The 22,068-nt window shown below is 44.0% G+C and overlaps 1 protein-coding gene across 2 annotated transcripts in view; it reads right to left on the bottom strand.

Annotated features, from left to right (window-relative positions):
- Positions 1 to 500: 500 nt before the first annotated feature.
- LOC126412411 (uncharacterized) overlaps positions 501 to 22,068 on the bottom strand; it is a 168,356-nt gene continuing 146,788 nt past the window's right edge. The window contains exons 1-2 of one of the 2 annotated variants that reach the window (XM_050081996.1): positions 15,838 to 15,960; positions 501 to 3,738 (exon numbers count right to left, since the gene is read on the bottom strand). In XM_050081996.1, the coding sequence (XP_049937953.1) occupies positions 2,827 to 3,729 (903 nt within the window). In that variant the 5' untranslated portion in view covers positions 3,730 to 3,738; positions 15,838 to 15,960 and the 3' untranslated portion in view covers positions 501 to 2,826. Of the gene's footprint in view, positions 3,739 to 15,837; positions 15,961 to 22,068 lie in introns of those variants that run through there. The other variant, XM_050081995.1, reaches the window with a different exon arrangement.

Raw genomic sequence — 22,068 nt, 5'->3', positions numbered from 1 at the left:
GCGGCCGATTTAAAGCTACCACCTAGCAAGTGTGGTGTCTGGCAGTGACACCACATTCCTCCCCCGCAAATCGGCGAACGGTCGTGTTATAAGGCTTCCGCCCGCCGTGGGGAGGACCCCATGTTGACGTATGCGATGAGGTGGGGAGCCTAACAACAGGCGAGGCTGTGCCACCCGCACCCGGCCATTCGGTCCGAGGGGATCTAGGAAACGCCTGAAAACCTAGTCCAGGGTGCACGTCAACATGCGGTGTATGCGCCCGAAAAGAGACAGGAGGGGCCGAAGGGTCGACCTCCATTGCGTGGGGGTATCCGACGCGCGAAGACGCCATGTGGTCCGGAGCGGGCAAGAGTTCCATGGCGGAGGACAGCTGGTCACGGGAAGCGATCGGCGGCGCGTGACACAGGGAGGCGCCTGGCGGCTGCAGCGAAGCGTCGAATGCGGGCGGTGCCGGCGGGAGAACAGGCGGCGGCGGCGGCGGCGGCGGCGGCTGCGGCGGCGCGTCGCCATGGGGCAAAACGGAAGGCATCGTCGGTAACACCTGCGGATGAGGCGAGCCAGTAGATGGGTCCCCAGGGCGCTGACCGGACGGCACCGTCGCTGAAAGCAGACGGGGAGCGGCAGAACCCGTGCGACGACAGAGGCGCAGCTGATTGAGATGCCGACGCACCTCACCAGAGGCCCCCAAAACCAAATACATCGCGCGGCCGAGGTAGCGAAGAATGCGCCCTGCGAGCCAACGCCGTGAACCTCGATAGGTGCGATAGAATACAACGTCACCTGGAGCAAAAGCAGGAGTCTGCCGCTGCACAGGAACCTGATGCGGCGGGTGCAGCAAAGACATCAAGGTTCGATGAGGACGACCGTGGAGCAACTCAGCCGGCGAGCGACCATCTCGGGGCTGAGAGCGATACGACGACAAAAAGAGCAACAACGCGTCCTCCCGAGAATGCGACTCTTTCAACTTCAACATCTGTGACTTGAAAGTCCGGACCAATCGTTCAGCGGCACCATTTGACTGAGGCGAAAACGGCGCGGATGTCAGATGTTGAATACCATTGGCCTGGCAGAATGACTGAAATTCTGCGGCATGAATTGTGGGCCATTGTCGGAAACAATAGCCTGCGGAAGTCCTTCAATGCAAAAGATAGCAGACAACGCTTGGATGGTGGCAGATGACGTCGTGGAAGACATCCGGACAACAAAAGGAAAATTACTGAAAGAATCGACCAGAACCAACCATCGAGCATTCCAGAATGGACCAGCAAAATCGATGTGCAAGCGTTGCCAAGGGGAAGTGGCTTTTGGCCATGCAAAGACTTTCCGCAGCGGTGTGGATTGTTGTTTGGCACACGCCATGCAAGAAGAACACATATTCGTAATCGCAGCATCGATTCCCAACCAAGTACAGTGCTGACGAGCAAGTTGTTTCGTTCGCACTATACCCCAATGTCCTTGGTGAAGAAGCCGTAAAACAGAGGACTGTAACGAACGTGGGACCACGACTCTGGACTGATCATTATCAGAACGCAACAACAAAACACCACGTCGAACAAAAAGTCTCTCCTTGTGAGCAAAAAATCGGCGAACCAACGGATCCTCGATCCGAGACTTTGATAAAGGCCATTGCGTAGCAACAAAACGCAAAACGGTAGCAAGGACCGGGTCGCAGCTGTGGCTGTAGCTACATGACGAAAATCAATCGGAAACGATTCGACCACTTCATCGGTTTCCGAAACAATGAACATGCAAGCAAGTTCGGAAGAATCGAATGCTCTATCCTCAGCAACAGGCAAACGGGACAACACATCAGCGTTTCTGTGCTTAGCAGTGGACCGATGCAAGATATCATAACGGTACTGCGAGAGGAAAATAGACCAGCGAATGAATGTCTGCGCTGTACATGGAGGTACAGGCTTGTATTTGAAAGCAACGCTGATGTCAACTGGCGAAAGGCGCGTTCGCATTCCGTCGTCCAGACGAACGGAACACCTGTACAGCATAAGCGATGAAGCGGAACTGAAATGGAAGAGGCATTGTGCACATTTACTCACACCTTGTGATTCTAAATCGTGGAATGTTCTTGCGACCTCATCACGCAATGCGTGAGGAACATTGAGCGCTCTGAAAATTTTCGGTTGCGTGTGGACTTTCAGTTCAAAATGTGCTTCATAGTTCTGAGCGCAACCTAAGCCCGGTGCAAAAATGTCTGTAAATTCTTCACACAGACGAGAAACACTGTCTGAAGGCACAGTCTGATTCACTGATAGGACCTGATTTACTATAGACATGTTAAACAACTGAAATAAATCGAAACCAAACAAGTGCACTGCAGTAGAAGAATGAAGAACGTAAAATGACACAAGTTTTGTTTATCCCTTGTATGTTGCAAGAAGGCTGCACTGTCCTAACACAGGGATATTCTGACCTGAATAACTATTTAACTGAACATTTGCGGCACGCAACGGAGGTGTGCCCAGTTGTTTGTACGTGTCGTGATTGAGCAACGAAACTGCAGCTCCGGTATTGAGCTGGAATGGTATGACCTTGCCATTAAAGTCCAAATCTACAAAAAGTTTATTGTCCTGCTGACGACAAGAGCGACTGTCTCGTGCAATTTGAACTGATACAGGTACAGCATCACTTGCGACTTGACACGATTTCCGGCGACGTCGACGCACACTTTGTGTGGGACGAACACAGTCACTGTGAGAGATAGTGGCACTGGACGAAGTGGAATTAACTACATGAATGTCCATGGGCGAAGGTTCACGAGCCTGAGTGTCCTTGGTTCGATTCCGGCGCGAAGCAAAGGGCCTGGAATGATTAAAGAGTGTCAGATCTGAGCTTTTTCTGGCAGACACTTTGAATATGTCCTTTCTTATTACAGAAATAGCAAATAGCTTGGCGTGACGGGCAATGTTCACGCGCATGTCGAGTAGCACACCACAGGCATGATTTCACTGCATTTGTATGCTGGCGCAGCACACCTGGTTTAGAGCGTGGCGGCAGCTGCGCGGACGTGTGCGAGGGCAGTATACCGGGCCGTGCAGCGTGCCCGGTGGGCCGGTTAATGTTACACACGGCTGGCGAAGTTGCAAATGATTCCTGTGCAAAGTTAAGTGTGTCTTGTCTATCTAATATGCCTATCACTTGCTGAAGGGAGGGATTAACTAGTTTCAAAATCTGTTCCCGTATACGAAAATCAGAAACGTTCTGTGCTATTGCATCACGTACAATTGTATCTGAATAAGGGAGTCCACATTCACACTCAAAAGCACAATCCCTTGTAAGGCCTTGCAAAGTTGCAACCCACTCCCTATTAGTCTGACTGGCCATACGTTTTGTACGAAAGAAAGTATACCTTTTTGCAACTACATTAACTGTTTCTTTGAAATAGGCGTCCAATGCCGACAAAATTTCTTCGTAGGACAGAGTGGCTACATCGCGTCGGGGAAACAATTTCACTATCACATGGTAGGTTTGCACCCCTACACACGCCAATAAATGAGGCTGCCGCTCGTTACCTTGAATTCTGTAGGCGGCGCGATGAAATCCAAACTGGCGTGACCACTCCGTCCATGTTTCCACGTCTGCTTGAAAATTACGGAATGGTGGTGCAACTGCATGTTGTGGCTGCGGTAGCGGTGAAGCGGCGGCTGCAGTGCACGTTGACCCTGGATGTTGACCCTGGACGAGCTGTCCAAGGGCATCCAATAACGCCTGCATCTGCTGATTCTGCAAGCGATAAAATTCGGACAGTACATCTGGCGAAGCCATGACACAAGTAAATGTAAGCAATTAGAAAGAACAAGACCCTTTGTTGACTCGTCGCCAAAAATGTTGTGTCTAGACAAGACAGCCTAGACACCATGAGAGGAAGCCGAAAGGCACACGCTAAGCTAAAGCAGGATGGCGTGAGGTCTGAACAGGATACGTAATGAATGCTATAAAGAAAAGTACTTAGCTTCTGGAATACTTAACTTTAATCCATCCTTTTGGTACATCTGGAGATTGTGGCGATACAAGTGAGACACTTTAGATACATGCAATGTTACTAATGACGCCTTGCTAGGTCGTAGCCATTGACTTAGCTGAAGGCTATTCTAACTATCTGCTCGGCAAAGGAGCGAGGCTTCGTCAGTGTAGTCGCTAGCAAAGTCGTCCGTACAACTGGGCGAGTGCTAGTCTGTATCTCGAGACCTGCCTTGTGGTGGCGCTCGGTCTGCGATCCCTGACAGTGGCGACACACGGGTCCGACATGTACTAGTAGACCGCGGCCGATTTACAGCTACCACCTAGCAAGTGTGGTGTCTGGCGGTGACACCACATATACAACCTTCTTTTATGATTCTTGAACCAAGTGTTAACTATGATTAAGTTATGCTCTGTGCAAAATTCTACAAGGCGGCTTCCTCTTTCATTTCTTCCCCCCAATCCATATTCACCTACTATGTTTCCTTCTCTCCCTTTTCCTACTGACGAATTCCAGTCACCCATGACTATTAAATTTTCGTCTCCCTTCACTACCTGAATAATTTCTTTTATCTCATCATATATTTCATCAATTTCTTCATCATCTGCAGAGCTAGTTGGCATATAAACTTGTACTACTGTAGTAGGCATGGGCTTTGTGTCTATCTTGGCCACAATAATGCGTTCACTATGCTGTTTGTAGTAGCTAACCTGCACTCCTATTTTTTTACTCATTATTAAACCTACTCCTGCATTACCCCTATTTGATTTTGTATTTATAACCCTGTAATCACCTCACCAAAAGTCTTGTTCCTCCTGCCACCGAACTTCACTAATTCCCACTATATCTAACTTTAGCCTATCCATTTCCCTTTTTAAATTTTCTAGCCTACCTGCCCGATTAAGGGATCTAACATTCCACGCTCTGATCCGTAGAACGCCAGTTTTCTTTCTCCTCTTAACGACGTCCTCTTGAGTAGTCCCCGCCTGGAGATCTGAATGGGGGACTATTTTACCTCCGGAATATTTTACCCAAGAGGACGCCATCATCATTTAATCATACAGTAAAGCTGCATTTCCTCGGGAAAGTTTACGGCTGTAGTTTCCCCTTGCTTTCAGCCGTTCGCAGTACCAGCACAGCAAGGCCGTTTTGGTTAATGTTACAAGGCCAGATCAGTCAATCATCCAGACTGTTGCCCCTGCAACTACTGAAAAGGCTGCTGCCCCTCTTCAGGAACCACATGTTTGTCTGGCCTCTCAACAGATACCCCTCCGTTGTGGTTGCACCTACGGTACGGCCATCTGTATCGCTGAGGCACGCAAGTCTCCCCACCAACGGCAAGGTCCATGGTTCATGTAAATAAAAATATAACTTTATATTCAGTTATTTAGAATCATATATCTCCTACCAAAAACACATGTTTCTTGGCGCTGCATAATTGAAGTGACATCTTAGATGTCATCTGGAAAATGCGTGCGACACGATCGAAACAGATAAACAATTGACTTCACTGCATCTGCATGTACCGATAGATAGAGATAATGTCGGCGCGACATCTGCGAACAATGTGAAAGACTACTTTCCTCTAGCGAGTTCGCGCTCAAGCCGGCCTGAACTATAGTGCTTAGATTGAAAATAAAGAATATTCTACATGTATGTTTCAGAGCCATTCAAACAATATTGGAGGGTGAGTGGTCAAAAATTTTGAAAACGGGAAATAGGGGCACCCTGTGATCATTACATCTACGGAGAGAATGTCTTGGTCAGTGTGGAAAGGAACATGCTCAGGAGTCAATTACTTGTATTACACCGTTCAGGATTTATTGCTGAATAATGATATTAGATTAACGACGTTGCACACTGAAGGTAATTTGATGGCCCACAATGGTAACGGAAGGCGAACGGTTCTGGATACGATATTTACTAAGTTAAAGAAGCCATTGCAAGAAATTTTGAATCAGCGCACCAACATGTCATTAGGTTCTGTGGACCATATAGTGGACATTTCTCATTTTACTTTAAAATTTCAACATAGAGCCAGGGCTATGGAAATGTCTGATTTGTATGCATTAAAGTTAACTGCACTAACTGTAAAAGACGAGCTCCTGGAAGAAGCTATGTTGTCGATTCAGAAGAATGATACTTCGCAGTTATGTGGGATTGGGACAACCAACCGTTCCAGTTAGAACGCTGCAGGAGTTCTTTATCAATATTAAACGGAGCAATATGTGAAAGAATCATCAGTGGAGTATGTAGCTCGTATTAAAACGATTGTCGCGACATCAGTACTAAACTATACGAAAGAACAGATAGTAACTCACGAACTGAAAGAGTCGATTCCTCAAAATGGGAAAAAGCCATATTTTCTGACCTCTAGGACATTCGCACAATTAGATGAAATAAGACAAGTTCATTGACGGGAGTTTCTCGATTACCATAAGGAAATCCGTATGGTGAGAAACAGAGCTATGGAAAATAAGCAGATGGAAAGAGTAACATTTTACAGAGGTTCACACCCAGGAATTAGTGAGAAATCAGCTAAGCTGGAAGCAGCAGTCTCGAAACTGAGGTGTTCGAATTATGACAAAACAGGTCACGAGGGGAAGGAATGTAAGATAGAAAACCATAGACAAGAGTTATAAGAATTATTACACCAAGGACGGAGTGAAGCGACTGGCGCCTTAAGGTTCGATCAAATATGCAATTACCTTCTGTCCTTGCCGTTTTGAAAAACGAACAGGTTTGTGTTTTGTTGGATTTAGGTAGTACTATTTAGGCTACTGATTATGGTTGGTTTTTGTAACATGAATGAACTGTAAATGAGAAATTCTGTTGATGTAAAACGGGTGGTATATGTCTGTGAACAAATCTGATTTGATTGTAAAAGGATTATTGCCACTTACGATGACGCCAGGCGAGTTTTCATGTAAGATTACTGCGAAGGTTATGGAAAATTTAACCACCAACTGTGTTCAAAAATGGTTCTGAGCACTATGAGACTTAACAGCTGAGGTCATCAGTCCCCTACAACTTAGAACTACTTAAACCTAACTAACCTAAGGACGTCACGCACATCCATGCCCGAGGCAGGATTCGAACCTGCGACCGTAGCGGTCACGCGGTTCCAGACTGAAGTGCCTAGAACAGCTGGGCCACACCGGCCAGCCACTAACTGTGTTCTTGGAGCGAATTTCACTGGTAAGGTGCCGCTTATACCCGATTGGACAGGGCCTGAGTTTTTATTTTAAATTGAAGCCGCAAACAATGTTCAGGTTTGTAAGTAGGCTGTTTAGGTTCTTATATTGGTAACGCCACGTAGCGCTCTGTATGAAAATCACTGTCGGTGCTGTGTGCAGTATGTGGCTGGTTTGCATTGTTGGAATATTCTAGTGTTGGGCAGTTGGATGTGAACAGCGCGTAGCGTTGCGCAGTTGGAGGTGAGCCGCCAGCAGTGGTGGATGTGGGGAGTGAGATGGCGGAGTTTTGAGAGCGGATGATCTAGACGTGTGCCCATCACAGAGAGTAAATTTGTAAGACTGGATGTCAAGAAATGATATATATATATATTATAACTTTTGAACGCTATTAAGGTAAATACATTGTTTGTTCTCTATCAAAATCTTTCATTTGCTAACTATGCCCATCAGTAGTTAGTGTCTTCAGTAGTTAGAATCTTTTATTTAGCTGGCAGTATTGGCGCTCGCTGTATTGCAGTAGTTCGAGTAACGAAGATTTTTGTGAGGTAAGTGATTCATGAAAGGTATAAGTATTGTCAGTCAGGGCCTTTCTTTTGTAGGGATTATTGAAAGTCAGATTGCGTTACGCTAAAAATATTGTGTGTCAGTTTAGTGTTGATCAGAATAAGTAGAGAGAGAAATGTCTGAGTACGTTCAGTTCTGCTCAGCTGTTTGAAAATCAAATAACGTAAGAGGTTCATCAGCACACTAATTCATTAATTTTTCTAAGGGGACGTTTCAGGTTTTGTCGTCGTGGGGAAGAGATTTGATGGCGCTGGGTAGTGCGAAACCTCCCAAAAGAACAGTCAGTGACGGAAGATCTGGTATATTAGGTGATAAATTAGTCCACTTACATAGATTTGTTAAAAATAATATTGAGGATTTTAGTGCAGAATTTCCTAACGTCATAAGTGAGGGATTGGGAGTCAGCCATATCTTGAACCATGATGCTGAACTCATATACCAAGTTCCTGTAAAGAAGGCTCCCTACAGATTTTCTCCATCCATAATCAAGGTATTAAGGGAGTAGATACAAAAAATGTTATAACAAGGGGTTGTTCGATAGTGTAAATCACCATATGCGGCTCCGATATTTCTGGTGCCCAAATCCAATGGCGAACATCGACCGGTAGTAGAGCACTGCGAGTTAAATAAGAAGGTTATATAAACATTAGTGCTGCTGACAAACTTAACTCACGTTTCGGTTGATTTAATGCAGTGCGAGTGTTTACTGCCTTAGAGCGTAGTCAGGCATATAACCAAACACCTTTAGAGGACAGTTCAAAACCAGTCATCGCATTCACTACTGATTGGAATTATCTGAGTTTAACCGGGTTCCTTTTGGGCTAGTAATGGGTGCTGCAGTTTTCTCGCAGTTCATTTGTTGCTTCTAAGAGAAGTGTTTGAATGGTTACAGAAGGCGAGTCTCCCTGTAAATTCCCAAAATGTTGTCTTCGCCTGTCCCTCAGTGAAATTTTTAGGACAGACAGTTTCTGGTAAAGGAATTTGCATTGATCCCAATAGAGTAGACGTTATTAATCAAGTCAAAAGATCACGTAATTTTAAAGAACTTACAAGATTTATATACACGGAAATTTTTTCCCGAAAATTTATGCTAGGGTTTCCTGACAGGCGACGCCAGTCAATGAATTATGTCGTAAACTATATAAATCAGTTGTCCTTCAGAGAAACCTATGTTCCTGGTGATACAACAGGCTTTGTTGTCAGTGGCGGCGTCAGTCGTGCCTGGTTTGAATGCTGAATTTATGCAACAGACTGATACTGATACTCCCAGGGAAAGGGAGCAGTTTTATTGGCAAGAGAAAGGGAACGATAAGAAGGCATTTGCCTACTGCTCTAGGGTGAGTTGGAGAAGAGGTATTCCTTTTATAAATTAGAAAGTCTTGAAGCATTGTTTGGAATGTATGAGTTCAAATATTGCCTCAAACACAGAACGTTTATGTTAGAGGCTGATAATCAGGCTCTCAGCTGGGTGTTCTCTCTCCATGCTCTAAAAACTGGGCATGTCATTAGGTGGGCGAATAGGCTCCTGACTTTCCAGTTTGATGTAAGAAATATTAGAGATTCTCAAAATGTTTTGAAGGATGTTAGAGCAGAATGATGGAAATCGAACAGGGAATCCACTATTGGGAGAAGATAATCCCTAGGGCATTTCAAGAGCATCGCAAAAGTATTTACATCAAACAAAAGCCTCAGAAAGATGAAATAGTACAACCATATATTTTAGTAGATAAGATAGTGTGTTGTAAGGTTTGTCACCGGAATGCAGCTTAAAATAGTCGTGCCTGATAAACTTAACCCATTATTGTGACATTTCCATGAATCTCCATTGAAAGGCCATCTGAGGGTCTACAAGACTTGGGAAAAGAATCGACAAGAATTTGTATGGCCCAAAATGGATAGTGAATTTCGCAATAGGATGGAAGGTTATAAGATTTGTAAGAGTTAGGAAACATGCACATAGTAGCAAGAGAGGATCTTTGGCATGCAAACCGGTTGACAGACCTTTCCAAAATATGCATATCGATTTCGTAGCCTGACTACCACGATCAAAACGAGCATCAAGTATATTTTAGTTCATGCGCATCCATTCACAATGTTTGTATAGCTGTTACCCACAAGGGGACAACATAACAAATAATAGTGCAGAACTCAAGCGGAATTTTTGGAACCTGTGGACCACAACAATTATTGTGAGAAATAATGGTAGTTCATTCACTATGAATAGTTTCAAGCAATCTTGTCTAGGATGGTGGTATGTTATATAACTACGACACCATATTACCCGAACTTGCCTGTGCGGAAGACATTTATCGAAATCTCACATCAGCCCTTATTGGTTCCCACACTAGGGACCAGGGTGGCTTGGATCACTCACTTCTTTGATTGACCAAGGCATTCAACACAGCTAGCTATGAGAGTCATAAATGGACACCTGTGAAGTTACTTCTCAGTTATCAAGTGGCATCCAGAATTTATAGTCCATAGAGGACCTTTTGCCTGCAAGCAAGAGTACGCACTGGGTGAATGCTCAGTGGAGATTAGCCAGGAAGGCACAGTGGAGGGAACCTATGATATACAATAAAGAATGTCGACTTGGGAAATACATCTATATTAGGAAATTTCATGGCGTGAGTAGGACGTCTGAAAGAATTACTTGGTTCAAATGGCTCTGAGCACTATGGGACTTAACATCTATGGTCATCAGTCCCTTAGAACTTAGAACTACTTAAACCTAACGAACCTAATGACAGCACACAACACCCAGTCATCACGAGGCAGAGAAAATCCCTGACCCCGCCGGGAATCGAACCCAGGAACCCAGGCGTGGGAAGCGAGAACACTACCGCACGACCACGAGCTGCGGACAAAGAATAACTAAGAAATTGTTATCCAGATATAAAGGTTAATCAAAACGTCGTGGGAGGGGATTCCCAATTGGGGGGGGGGGGGGGGCGACCACGAGGAAAAAACTGAATAACCAACGGAAGGGTAATGTTCTACGAATCAGGCCGTAGAATGCCAGAAGTTTGGATGGGATAGGGAAGCTAGAAACTCTGAAAAGCCAAAAGCCAAGGCTCAGTCTAGATACAATAGTGACAGTGATGTGAAATAGGAAAATCTGAGTTAGATTAAGACATGGCAGGAAGATTTTCCGAAATTCAGGTCGAAACTGACTGCAATATTTCGCTTCTTATTATATTTATGGTTGATTGATTATATCAATACTTTTTGAATGCAACCCAAATATTATAGTTAACTACAACCGTATTGAATTGAAAGACGTACGCAGGAGGAGACATAAAGATCACAATTTGGTAATGATGAAAAGTAGACTGAAGTATAAGAGAGAAGTCAGGAATAATCAATGCACAATGAAGTACTAAGGAATGATGAGATACGCGTGATGGTATTAGAGGCTATAGATACTCTGATAATGAGCAGCTCAGCTGAAGATGAGCGGACATCTCTAAAAACGTAATCACAGTAGTTGGAAACAAAAACGTGGGTACAAGGAAGGTAACTGCGAAGAAAGTATGGGTAACAGAAGAAATACTTCAGCTCGTCTACGAAGAACAGAAATGTTCAGGAATACAGAGGTGTAAGTCATTTAGGAATGAAATAAATAAGAAGCGTAGGGAGGCTAAAGCGAAATCGGTACATGGATAACCTGACGAAATCGAAAAAGAAATTATGGTCAGGAGGACTGGTTCTGCTTGTAGATGAGTTAAAACAGCTTTCGGTGGAATTGAAAACAACGATGACAACATTAAGAGTGCAATGGGAATTCCACATATAAATGCAGGGGAGAGAACGGAAAGTGGAAAGATTATGTTGAGGGTCTCTGTGAAGGGGCGACTTGCCCCGTGACGTGATACAAAAAGAAACAGGAGTCGCCACGGATGAGATAGGAAATTCACTATCAGAGTCAGAATTTAAAAGATCTTTGGACGCCATACGATCGAATAAAGCAGCAGGGATAGGTAACATTCCGTGAAAATTTCTGTAACCGTTGGGAGAAGCGGCAGCAAAACGACGATTCACGTTCTCCTGTAGAATGTATGAGACAGACATACATTATCAGGCTTTCCGAAAAATATAAACCACACAAATCCGAAGATAGCAAGAGCCGACAATCACGAAAATTATAGCACCAACAGCTTAAAAGCTGTAATACTTCAGGCTTTCCCGGCGATCTGATGACATCTTGGGATGTCGGGTGTTCTGCCGGATATCAGCGTCGTACTTGCACGATATTTCGGTAGTGTAACTCGTTACCTTCATCAGGTGCGACTGAGACTGTCTTAGGTCGCACCTGATGAAGTTAACGAACGAGTTACGCTACTGAAATATCGTGCAAGTACGGCGCTGATACACGGTAGAACACCCGACAACCCAAGATGTCAGCTTAAAAGCTCTTGTATCCAAGTTGCTGACATGAAAATGTACAGAAGACTGGAACAAGAAATTGAGGAGCTGTTACATGACGGAACAGTTTGGCTCTAGGAAAGGTCAAGTCACCAGAAAGGCAGCTCAGACTTTGTGGTTGATAATGGGAACCCAACTGAAGAAAAATCAAGGCACGTTCGTCGACATGGAAAAAAGCGTTCGACTATGTCAAATGGCGCAATGTCTTCAAAATTCTGAGAAAAATAGGTGCGAGCTATAAGGAAAGACGGTAATACATAATATGTACATGAAACTAGACGGAAAAATAAAAGTGGAAGATCAAGAACGAAGAGCTCGAATTAAAACCGGTGTAAGACACGGATCGTTCCTACTGCTCAGTCTATACATCGCAGAAGTAATGACAGATGCAAAAGAAACGTTCAGGAGACTCAAGGAGAAAGGATGCCAATTATAGGATTCAGTGATAACATTGTTATCCACAGTGAAAGTGAAGAAGAACTGAACATATGCGTGGAAAAACGGGCAAACCCTCAAATGTAAAAACTTAGAAATAAGTGTTGCCATTTGTTGCTGGGTACATCACCTATCAAAGTTGACGTTGGTCTCACCCATAAATATCCTAAAGTGAGAGTTAGCCCGTTTTCCGGCACATGTCTTCGATTACAGGGTCTCTTGAGTGTAATGGACAGTGTAATAAGTATAGAATATAGATTGAGAGTAAATCGAAGAAAGACGAAAGTAATGGGAAGTAACCGAAATGAGAACAGCGAGAAACATCAGAACCGGGAATCACAGGGTAGATAAAGTTAAGGAACTCTGTTAGCTTGGTAGCGAAGTAACCCATGATGGTATAAGCAAGGAGGACATAAAAAGTCGGTGAGAAAAGGAATATATGGAAAACACTGAACAGAGGAAGGGACAGGATGTCAGGACATTTATTAAGACCATAACGGAACAACTTCCACGATACTAGAGACAGCAATAGAGATTAAAAGTGTAGAGTAAGGAAAAGATCGGAATACATCAAGCAAATTGAGAACATAAGGTTGCACGAGCCACTTTGAGATGAAAAGGTTGGTGCAGTTAAGGAATTCGTGGTAGGCTGCATCAAAACAGTCCTAAGTCAGACGGCTAAAAAGAAAAATACAGATTTACGAACAGGGAAGGAACTTATCATTCACCTGAATCAGATTAGGCTCAAAGGGGGAGTGTGTGCCTTGTTCCCCAACTAGTAGCCTAAATTAGCAGTACTTTAGCCGTCTGACGTAAAGCAGATCTTTGGCGCGCAGGCTGTTGATCTGCGTGGCAGCGAGGAAGAAGTGGAGAGAGAACAAAGCGAGGACTAGTGGGCCGTGATTGAACGATGGGCTACTGTGCCTTTTGCGTCGCGAACGCGCTGCCAGCAGCTGCTCAGGCGAGTTATATTGTTTGATCACGGGAAAGTTGTATATCCGGTGCCAGTACACTGTTACGGAAAAGTGTGCATATGTGCCGTGTGTAACCAGTCTGATCTGCTCAAGCTCTTCATGGTAACAGTTACTATGGTGTTCGCTGGATTCTGTCGTAGATGGCAGCTACTAGTTTAGTGTCAAAGAGAGGCGTTGCTTAGGGGAAGAAGTTTCGGAGAATGTACCTTCGGAGCACACCATTGTATGATAGTGAAACATGAACTGTGGAAAAACTGGTACAAAAAAGAATCGAAGGAGTTGAGATGTGCTACAGACGAATGGGGAAAATTCCTTATCTTATAAGGAATGAGGAAGTTCTCCACAGAATCGGCGAGGAACGGATGAAATGGAAAACACTGACAAGAAGGGACAGGATGAGGGGACATATGTTAAGACATCAGAGAATAACGTCTGTGGTATTAGAGGGACGTTTAAAGCGTATAAACTGTAAAAGAAGACAGATGTTGGAATACATTTAGCAACTAATTAAAGATATTGAGTGCACAGGAGAGGAATTCGCGGCTAGCAGCATCAAACCAGTGAGAAGACGGATGACTAAAAAAAAAAAAAAAAAAAAAACAATGAACTGTGTGAAAATGAAACCGCAGGGCGAAACCCGCTGGAGGCGATGATGAAATTTGTGTACAAGTATGTGTGAAATATGTTAAATATGTGATAAACAAATGTACAGGGTGATCAAAAAGTCAGTATAAATTTGAAAACTTAATAAACCACGGAATAATGTAGATAGGGAGGTAAAAATTGACACACATGCTAGGAATGACATGAGGTTTTATTAGAACTACCCCATATTGATAGACGCGTGGAAGGTCTCTTGCGCGCGTCGTTTGGTGATGATCGTGTGCTCAGCCGCCACTTTCGTCATGCTTGGCCTCCCAGGTCCCCAGACCTCAGTCCGTGCGAGTATTGGCTTTGGGGTTACCTGAAGTCGCAAGTGTATCGTGATCGACCGACATCTCTAGGGAAGCTGAAAGACAACATCCGACGCCAATGCCTCACCATAACTCCGGACATGCTTTACAGTGCTGTTCACAACATTATTCCTCGACTACAGCTATTGTTGTGGAATGATGGTGGACATATTGAGCATTTCCTGTCTTACTTTGTTATGCTAATTATTGCTATTCTGATCAGATCAAACGCCATCTGTCGGGCATTTTTTGAACTTTTGTATTTTTTGGTTCTAATAAAACCCCATGTCATTCCAAGCATGTGTGTCAATTTGTACCTCTGTGTGATTTATTCAGTTTTGAATTTATACTGACTTTTTGATCACCCGGTACATGTACTTATGCGGGCACAGTCACCAGTAACCAGCTCCTCCGATATCCTTGGATCGATTTCAACCAAAATTGGTACACATATTACTAACCATATGGAAAGAAATGGTGTGGGGTAAGAAGCAAGAACCTTCCACTGCGGTGGGAGTGATAATGAGGAGAGAGGAGGGAGAGGAAGACATGTACAGACAGGCTGATGAAGGAGGAGATGGAGACAAATAGAGAGAGGAGGAGTTGGACAGGGATGGCGAAACGAAGAGAAATCGAAGAGGAGAGGATGAATGGACAGATGAGCAGGTGGACAAGGAAAGAGGGTAGGAGTAGACGGACAAATAGGGGGGAAGAGGATATGGAGAGAGAGAGAGAGAGAGAGAAGTGGGAAGAGTTGGACAGAAAGGGTTGAAGCAGGAGATAGACAGAGGGGGGAGGGGGGAGGGGGGATGGAAGAGATGAGCAGAATATATGGGAAGGAGGAGAAGAACATGGAGGTGAGAAGGAGGAGATGGACAGAGAGGTGGAGAAGGATGAGATGAACAGAGAAGGGGGAAGGAGGAGAGGAACATAGAGGGAAGAAGGAGGAGATGGACTGAGAGGGGGGAGGAGGAGATGGGCTTAGAGAAAACTGAAACAAATTCATACCTTTCAACACTGGGAACTCAGCTAGTAACAAAATATAATGAAGGAAACCATTCTCATTGCAACTAAACATTAAGGACAGAATAAGATATCTAAATTACTTTTGCATCTTCGTACCTATCTTTCCAACGAAACGGCGATAAACCACCGTTTGACGCACATAGCGAAGGACAAGGAGTAGAACTTTGGTAAACGGTGCACATTCTAGAGAGTCAAAACGAAATATCGATTCTTACACTGACAGCAGATTAAGGAGCACGTTGAAAATTTCAGGCCAAGACAAATACTTAACAACAGGATAAACATACCTTTCAAGATGAGATAAGGTATAAGGTCGAGACTGGCATGAAGACTTCAAAGAGAAACACAAGTTCAAGAACAACAGCTGCGACTCAGACACATGCTTTGACCTCGACTGTCTAATGGCCCCGGCAAACCTTGCACGGACTGTGTTGTAACGCGCAGCCTGCGTGCTCTGCGCGAAACATGGGCGCCGTAAGGAAAAGACTGCGAGGTCGGCACGCCCGCATCCTCCGACCAATTACGACCCAGACAGCCTAAACTACACTTCTCCCATAACGGATAACGATTTGATGCTGCAGTCCACAGCTACGTTCGAAGTCCAGTCGTAAGCTGGCACGGGTACTCCTAGGTGGCAGCTTTTGTTACTGGACAACATATACTTACAATAGAATTATCGACTCTCTTCCACTTCTCCGATCCCATTACATATTTCAGCTCAGCCAGTTCGACGCTAGCAAGGTACTAGCCTTGATATCATCATCACTTTAGGCTGTGAAAAGTGTATTTCGATCAATCAGTGAAAAAAATTTGTGCGCCTTGAAGGAATATAGAATAACAGCTTGATCGTTTACTTGGATGAACAGCAGTCATGTAAATTTCTAAGTGGGGTTCTTTTCCAGCTGTTTTCAGTACTATATTGAACTTTTTTTCATCCTTTGCTAGCCGCTCCATCTCCATATATGTAATACATAAACCGAACTGCAGTATAGGCTTACACATTCTAATCTTTGACATCCACATTATCACTTCTCCACCGATCCTTCCCATAGAACAGTAATTATTCTTAGGTACAAAGGAACGTCACTCACTAATCCGCAACGTTTCCGGGTATCTTTCCACACAGACGTCTTTCTTCGTGTGTTCTTTTTAGTACCTGCTCCTTACATTTTCTTCCAAGTTAGTTGCATAAAAAATCCGATGGTTGTATTATTTAAAAAATACTTACTTTGCCCCTGCTCGACAATTTTGACCCTATGCTCATTATGTCCACTTAATACCAGAAAAAGTACACTCGTTCAATTTAAATGAAACATGTACGTCTTTCAATATTGGAGACACTCGTAAACATTACTGGTCTTGTCAGTATTCTAGAACTAAACGATTAACCATAAGACAGCCGGGGATAAAAAACAACTAAAGTACTGGTGCTCCACAACTGTGCAGAAGTCGCATAAACACAAGGACGCAGGCTGTCCGTATGTTCGGTCGTACGACTACGGCACACCGGTGGAGCTTGTTCACAACAGCCGTACGCTACTCAGTCGCGACCCAACTGAAACGAAGACACGTGATGAGACCATCCACAGTGACAAAACACAGGCCAATGCGAACTACTTTCAGCAGATGTCTTTCTGCTACTCGGTAAGTGAGAGAATGTGCGTCTAGAATAATCATTCGCTAATGGAGATGGTTGCAAAACTATATTGAGAACGATGAGACTGATAATGTTGACATTACACTCGAATGTATATGCTCGTTACCCAACTTCATAACTACAATGGAGGGAGAAGAACCAACAGCTGCATCCAGTTACCGGCTAACACAATCGACAAGGAGATATATTCTGTCACCGATAACCGTGGAGTCAGTGCAGTGCATTCCATTAGACATCAATTTATGACGTACGAATGAAAGCGGTTTGAGAACTTTATAGGACGCCAGTTACATAGGGTAAACGTATGGTTGAAGGTGTTGTTCGTAGAACGCCAGTTTGGATGATCACTGCCCTCACTTCTATGCTTAACCGAACTCAAATGGTTCAAATGGCTCCGAGCACTATGGGACGTAACTTCTGAGGTCATCAGTCCCCTATAACTTAGAACTACTTAAACCTAACTAACCTACGGACATCCCACATATCCATGCCCGAGGCAGGATTCGACCCTGCGACCGTAGCAGTCGCGCGGTTCCGGACTGCGCGCCTAGAACCGCTAGACCACCGCGGCCGAACTCAGATAAACCCTGTTTATGTGAATAACTTTTGTAATGTAAAAACTAAACTAATCTTCTCCCGAACACAACATGAAGGCCCAACGGTACCCACCGGCAGCTGTGTCATCCACAGCCCAAAGGAGTCACTGGAATTTTTGTGATCAGTTTACGTTAAAAATGTTTTTCTTTTTTGTTTGTTACATTTATTAAAGGAAGTTTCCGATAACGTGTTCCCGTGGTACTCCCCCGAATCAGAGTCTGAATAGTGCAGGGCACTTCAGCTGTTAGAGCTGCTGGTTGTTATCGGTGAGCACATCGCTTCACAAAATTCTATGAATTTCTCTCTACATCTACATCTACATCTACATCTATACTCCGCGAGCCACCTTACGGTGTGTGGCGGAGGGTAATTATTGTACCACTATCTGATCCCCCCTTCCCTGTTCCATTCACGAATTGTGCGTGGGAAGAACGACTGCTTGTAAGTCTCCGTATTTGCTCTAATTTCTCGGATCTTTTCGTTGTGATCATTACGCGAGATATATGTGGGCGGTAGTAATATGTTGCCCATCTCTTCCCGGAATGTGCTCTCTCGTAATTTCGATAATAAACCTCTCCGTATTGCGTAACGCCTTTCTTGAAGTGTCCGCCACTGGAGCTTGTTCAGCATCTCCGTAACGCTCTCGCGCTGACTAAATGTCCCCATGACGAATCGCGCTGCTTTTCGCTGGATCATGTCTATCTCTTCTATTAATCCAACCTGGTAAGGGTCCCATACTGATGAGCAATACTCAAGAATCGGACGAACAAGCGTTTTGTAAGCTACTTCTTTCGTCGATGAGTCACATTTTCTTAGAATTCTTCCTATGAATCTCAACCTGGCGCCTGCTTTTCCCACTATTTGTTTTATGTGATCATTCCACTTCAGATCGCTCCGGATAGTAACTCCTAAGTATTTTACGGTCGTTACCGCTTCCAATGATTTACCACCTATGGCATAATCGTACTGGAATGGATTTCTGCCCCTATGTATGCGCATTATATTACATTTATCTACGTTTAGGGAAAGCTGCCAGCTGTCGCACCATGCATTAATCCTCTGCAGGTCCTCCTGGAGTACGTACGAGTCTTCTGATGTTGCTACTTTCTTGTAGACAACCGTGTCATCTGCAAATAGCCTCACGGAGCTACCGATGTTGTCAACTAAGTCATTTATGTATATTGTAAACAATAAAGGTCCTATCACGCTTCCCTGCGGTACTCCCGAAATTACCTCTACATCTGCAGATTTTGAACCGTTAAGAATGACATGTTGTGTTCTTTCTTCTAGGAAATCCTGAATCCAATCACAAACCTGGTCCGATATTCCGTAAGCTCGTATTTTTTTCACTAAACGTAAGTGCGGAACCGTATCAAATGCCTTCCTGAAGTCCAGGAATACGGCATCAATCTGCTCGCCAGTGTCTACGGCACTGTGAATTTCTTGGGCAAATAGGGCGAGCTGAGTTTCACATGATCTCTGTTTGCGGAATCCATGTTGGTTATGATGAAGGAGATTTGTATTATCTAAGAACGTCATAATACGAGAACACAAAACATGTTCCATTATTCTACAACAGATTGACGTAAGCGAAATAGGCCTATAATTATTCGCATCTGATTTATGACCCTTCTTGAAAATGGGAACGACCTGCGCTTTCTTCCAGTCGCTAGGTACTTTACGTTCTTCCAGCGATCTACGATAAATTGCTGATAGAAAGGGGGCAAGTTCTTTAGCATAATCACTGTAGAATCTTAAGGGTATCTCGTCTGGTCCGGATGCTTTTCCGCTACTAAGTGATAGCAGTTGTTTTTCAATTCCGATATCGTTTATTTCAATATTTTCCATTTTGGCGTCCGTGCGACGGCTGAAGTCAGGGACCGTGTTACGATTTTCCGCAGTGAAACAGTTTCGGAATTGTCTCACAAAAAATTTTGTAAAATATAAGGACTTCTAGTTGGACTTCCGAACTGTACAGCTGTAAACATTTGCGAATGCATGTTGTGAAAAATGAAACACTCAGTTCATCGTTAAAAGCCGGCCGGAGTGGCCGAGCGGTTCTAGGCGCTACAGTCTGGAACCGCGCGACCGCTACGGTCGCAGGTTCGAATCCTGCGTCGGGCATGGATGTGTGTGATGTCCTTAGGTTAGTTAGGTTTAAGTAGTTCTAAGTTCTAGGGGACTGATGACCTCAGCAGTTAAGTCCCATACTGCTCAGAGCCATTTGAACCAACATCGTTAAAATTATGTTGTCGTCGAAGTCCTTATTTGACTAAGGTAGAGAAGAATTATGTTTCTGAACATTGACTTTGCTGACGTGTCTCCAACAATTTCAAGTTGAAAGGTAATATTGATGTATCGTGAAACAGATCTGTAGATCACGGGTTGCTGGGTTCGATTCCCGGCCGGGTTGTAGTTTTCTCTGCCCGGGGACTGGGTTTTCGTGTTGTCCTCATCATTTCATCACTACCGTCATCATTTGTGACGGTGGCACGGTTGGTCTTAGTAAAAATTGGACTGTGTAAAAATTGGGATGATGACCGCGCAGTTGAGCGCCCCACAAGCCAATCATCATCATCATCATCATCGTGAAACAGAGGCCTATTGGAATTGGTGAAGACATTTCTAGCTTAGACCAAATACGTCCGCCTGTGTTTCCTGAGAAGTTACATATCACGCACTTTCCATGAATTTGATTTTGGGACAGTTTTGAGGGAAAGTGCCTTAGTGATTTCATTACTGTCAGAAAGAGAAAAAGTCATAATTCAGAATTTTTAAAATTATCTAGTGATAAATAATTGAAAAACTTGGTTGTCAAGAAGTGCTTGAGGTAAGTTTTGATCTACGTAGTGACTAATTATCGATATCTTATAAGCTACGTATTAGAACTTTATCGTTCGCTTCGTTTTAACCAGTGCGGCAAATCAGAAGGGACTTCCAAAACTAATTAAAGGCATAAAGCGCTGTTCAGTCAAGCTACAGTGATTAAATATTTACGATAATTGGTGTTTCAACATTGGGAGTTAATCGTTGCGCTACAACGCTGTTAAGTAATATCGCTGACAGCCAGAATTTTTCTAACTCGACGCTGCATTGTTTCACATAATGTTATACAGTTTGAACCTCCTCGTCTGTCTAGGTCAGAAAAACGATCCTGAGAAATTTAATCAACTCATTCCGGAGTAAAATTACCAATTAAATATCTCCCCAAGCAAGAATAAAAACTTCTAGTGTGGCCTCGGACCACTCCGATACACACGGTCAAGAATGTTTGCAGACAAGTGCATTACGAAAGAATATAGCTTCTTAACCTCGTAAGCCAGCATTTAACAGGGCGGCGTACCTCATGTTCTCAATTTATGTTTTAAATATTGTTTGGAGAATTATTGAATGTACATTATACGTCATTTTCCAGATATTCAACAACTCTGGTCGTACGGTACTATGTTTTCTTGCTACATTTTCGTTTGCGTTTGCAGGCTCATATCCTGTGCAGTTTTCGACCATAGTTCTCTGTAAGTCGCGGTGGTAGTATCTCTCTCCTTGGTTTCTCCGCAGTGGCCTTTTCTCATTCCGAAGATGTAGAAGCTTCTCTACGTCCATAGCTGGTTATTAAGTGTGAAACACAAGCAATAACAGGCGCTAGCTTACACCAAATACGTCCGTCTACGACCGACCGATCCCATTTCACAGTGATTTGTCTGTCAGTCGGCCGCGTGCGGTCGTATTTGGACGACGTGGCCCTGCGCAGTGGACGCGTGCCATCACCGCAGTATGTCGTGGGATTAGTGGACCGCGTGCGGTCATATATGGCCCTCCAACTAGATGGACGGGTACGATTCCAGTGGGCGCTCAGCCTAAGCCCCACGTTCATATTTCTCCGCGGCGGTCTTCTTGCTTCTCCCACTACCAGCCAGAAGCGGAATCCTGTGATTTGTATCGTTTAAGAGGCCAGGGAGACTCTCACACAATGATATCCTAGTTTATCTGACAAGATCGAAATATATTCTGTTAATCAAACACCTTAAGTTTTGGGCTGCACCATTAACAACAATAATCGATGTAACCATTCACTGACACTTCTGCTACGTAATCTGTTCGAAAGTCTGTAGTCGAAAAGTTAATCAGTCCATACAAATGCCTGTAATACAAACGCATGAAATTTTCTGCTCACACAGACCTTTATAAGTTTATATGGCAACAATTTTTGCAATTGGCGTTGATCAGTAATTAGGTATTCCAACGATATATCCTATTCAAGAAG

This window comes from Schistocerca serialis, chromosome 7 (genome assembly GCF_023864345.2).
Source record: "Schistocerca serialis cubense isolate TAMUIC-IGC-003099 chromosome 7, iqSchSeri2.2, whole genome shotgun sequence".
Classification (NCBI taxonomy): domain Eukaryota; kingdom Metazoa; phylum Arthropoda; class Insecta; order Orthoptera; family Acrididae; genus Schistocerca; species Schistocerca serialis.
The sequence above is the reverse complement of the archived record's forward strand: the minus strand, read 5'-3'. Positions and strand labels throughout refer to the sequence as shown.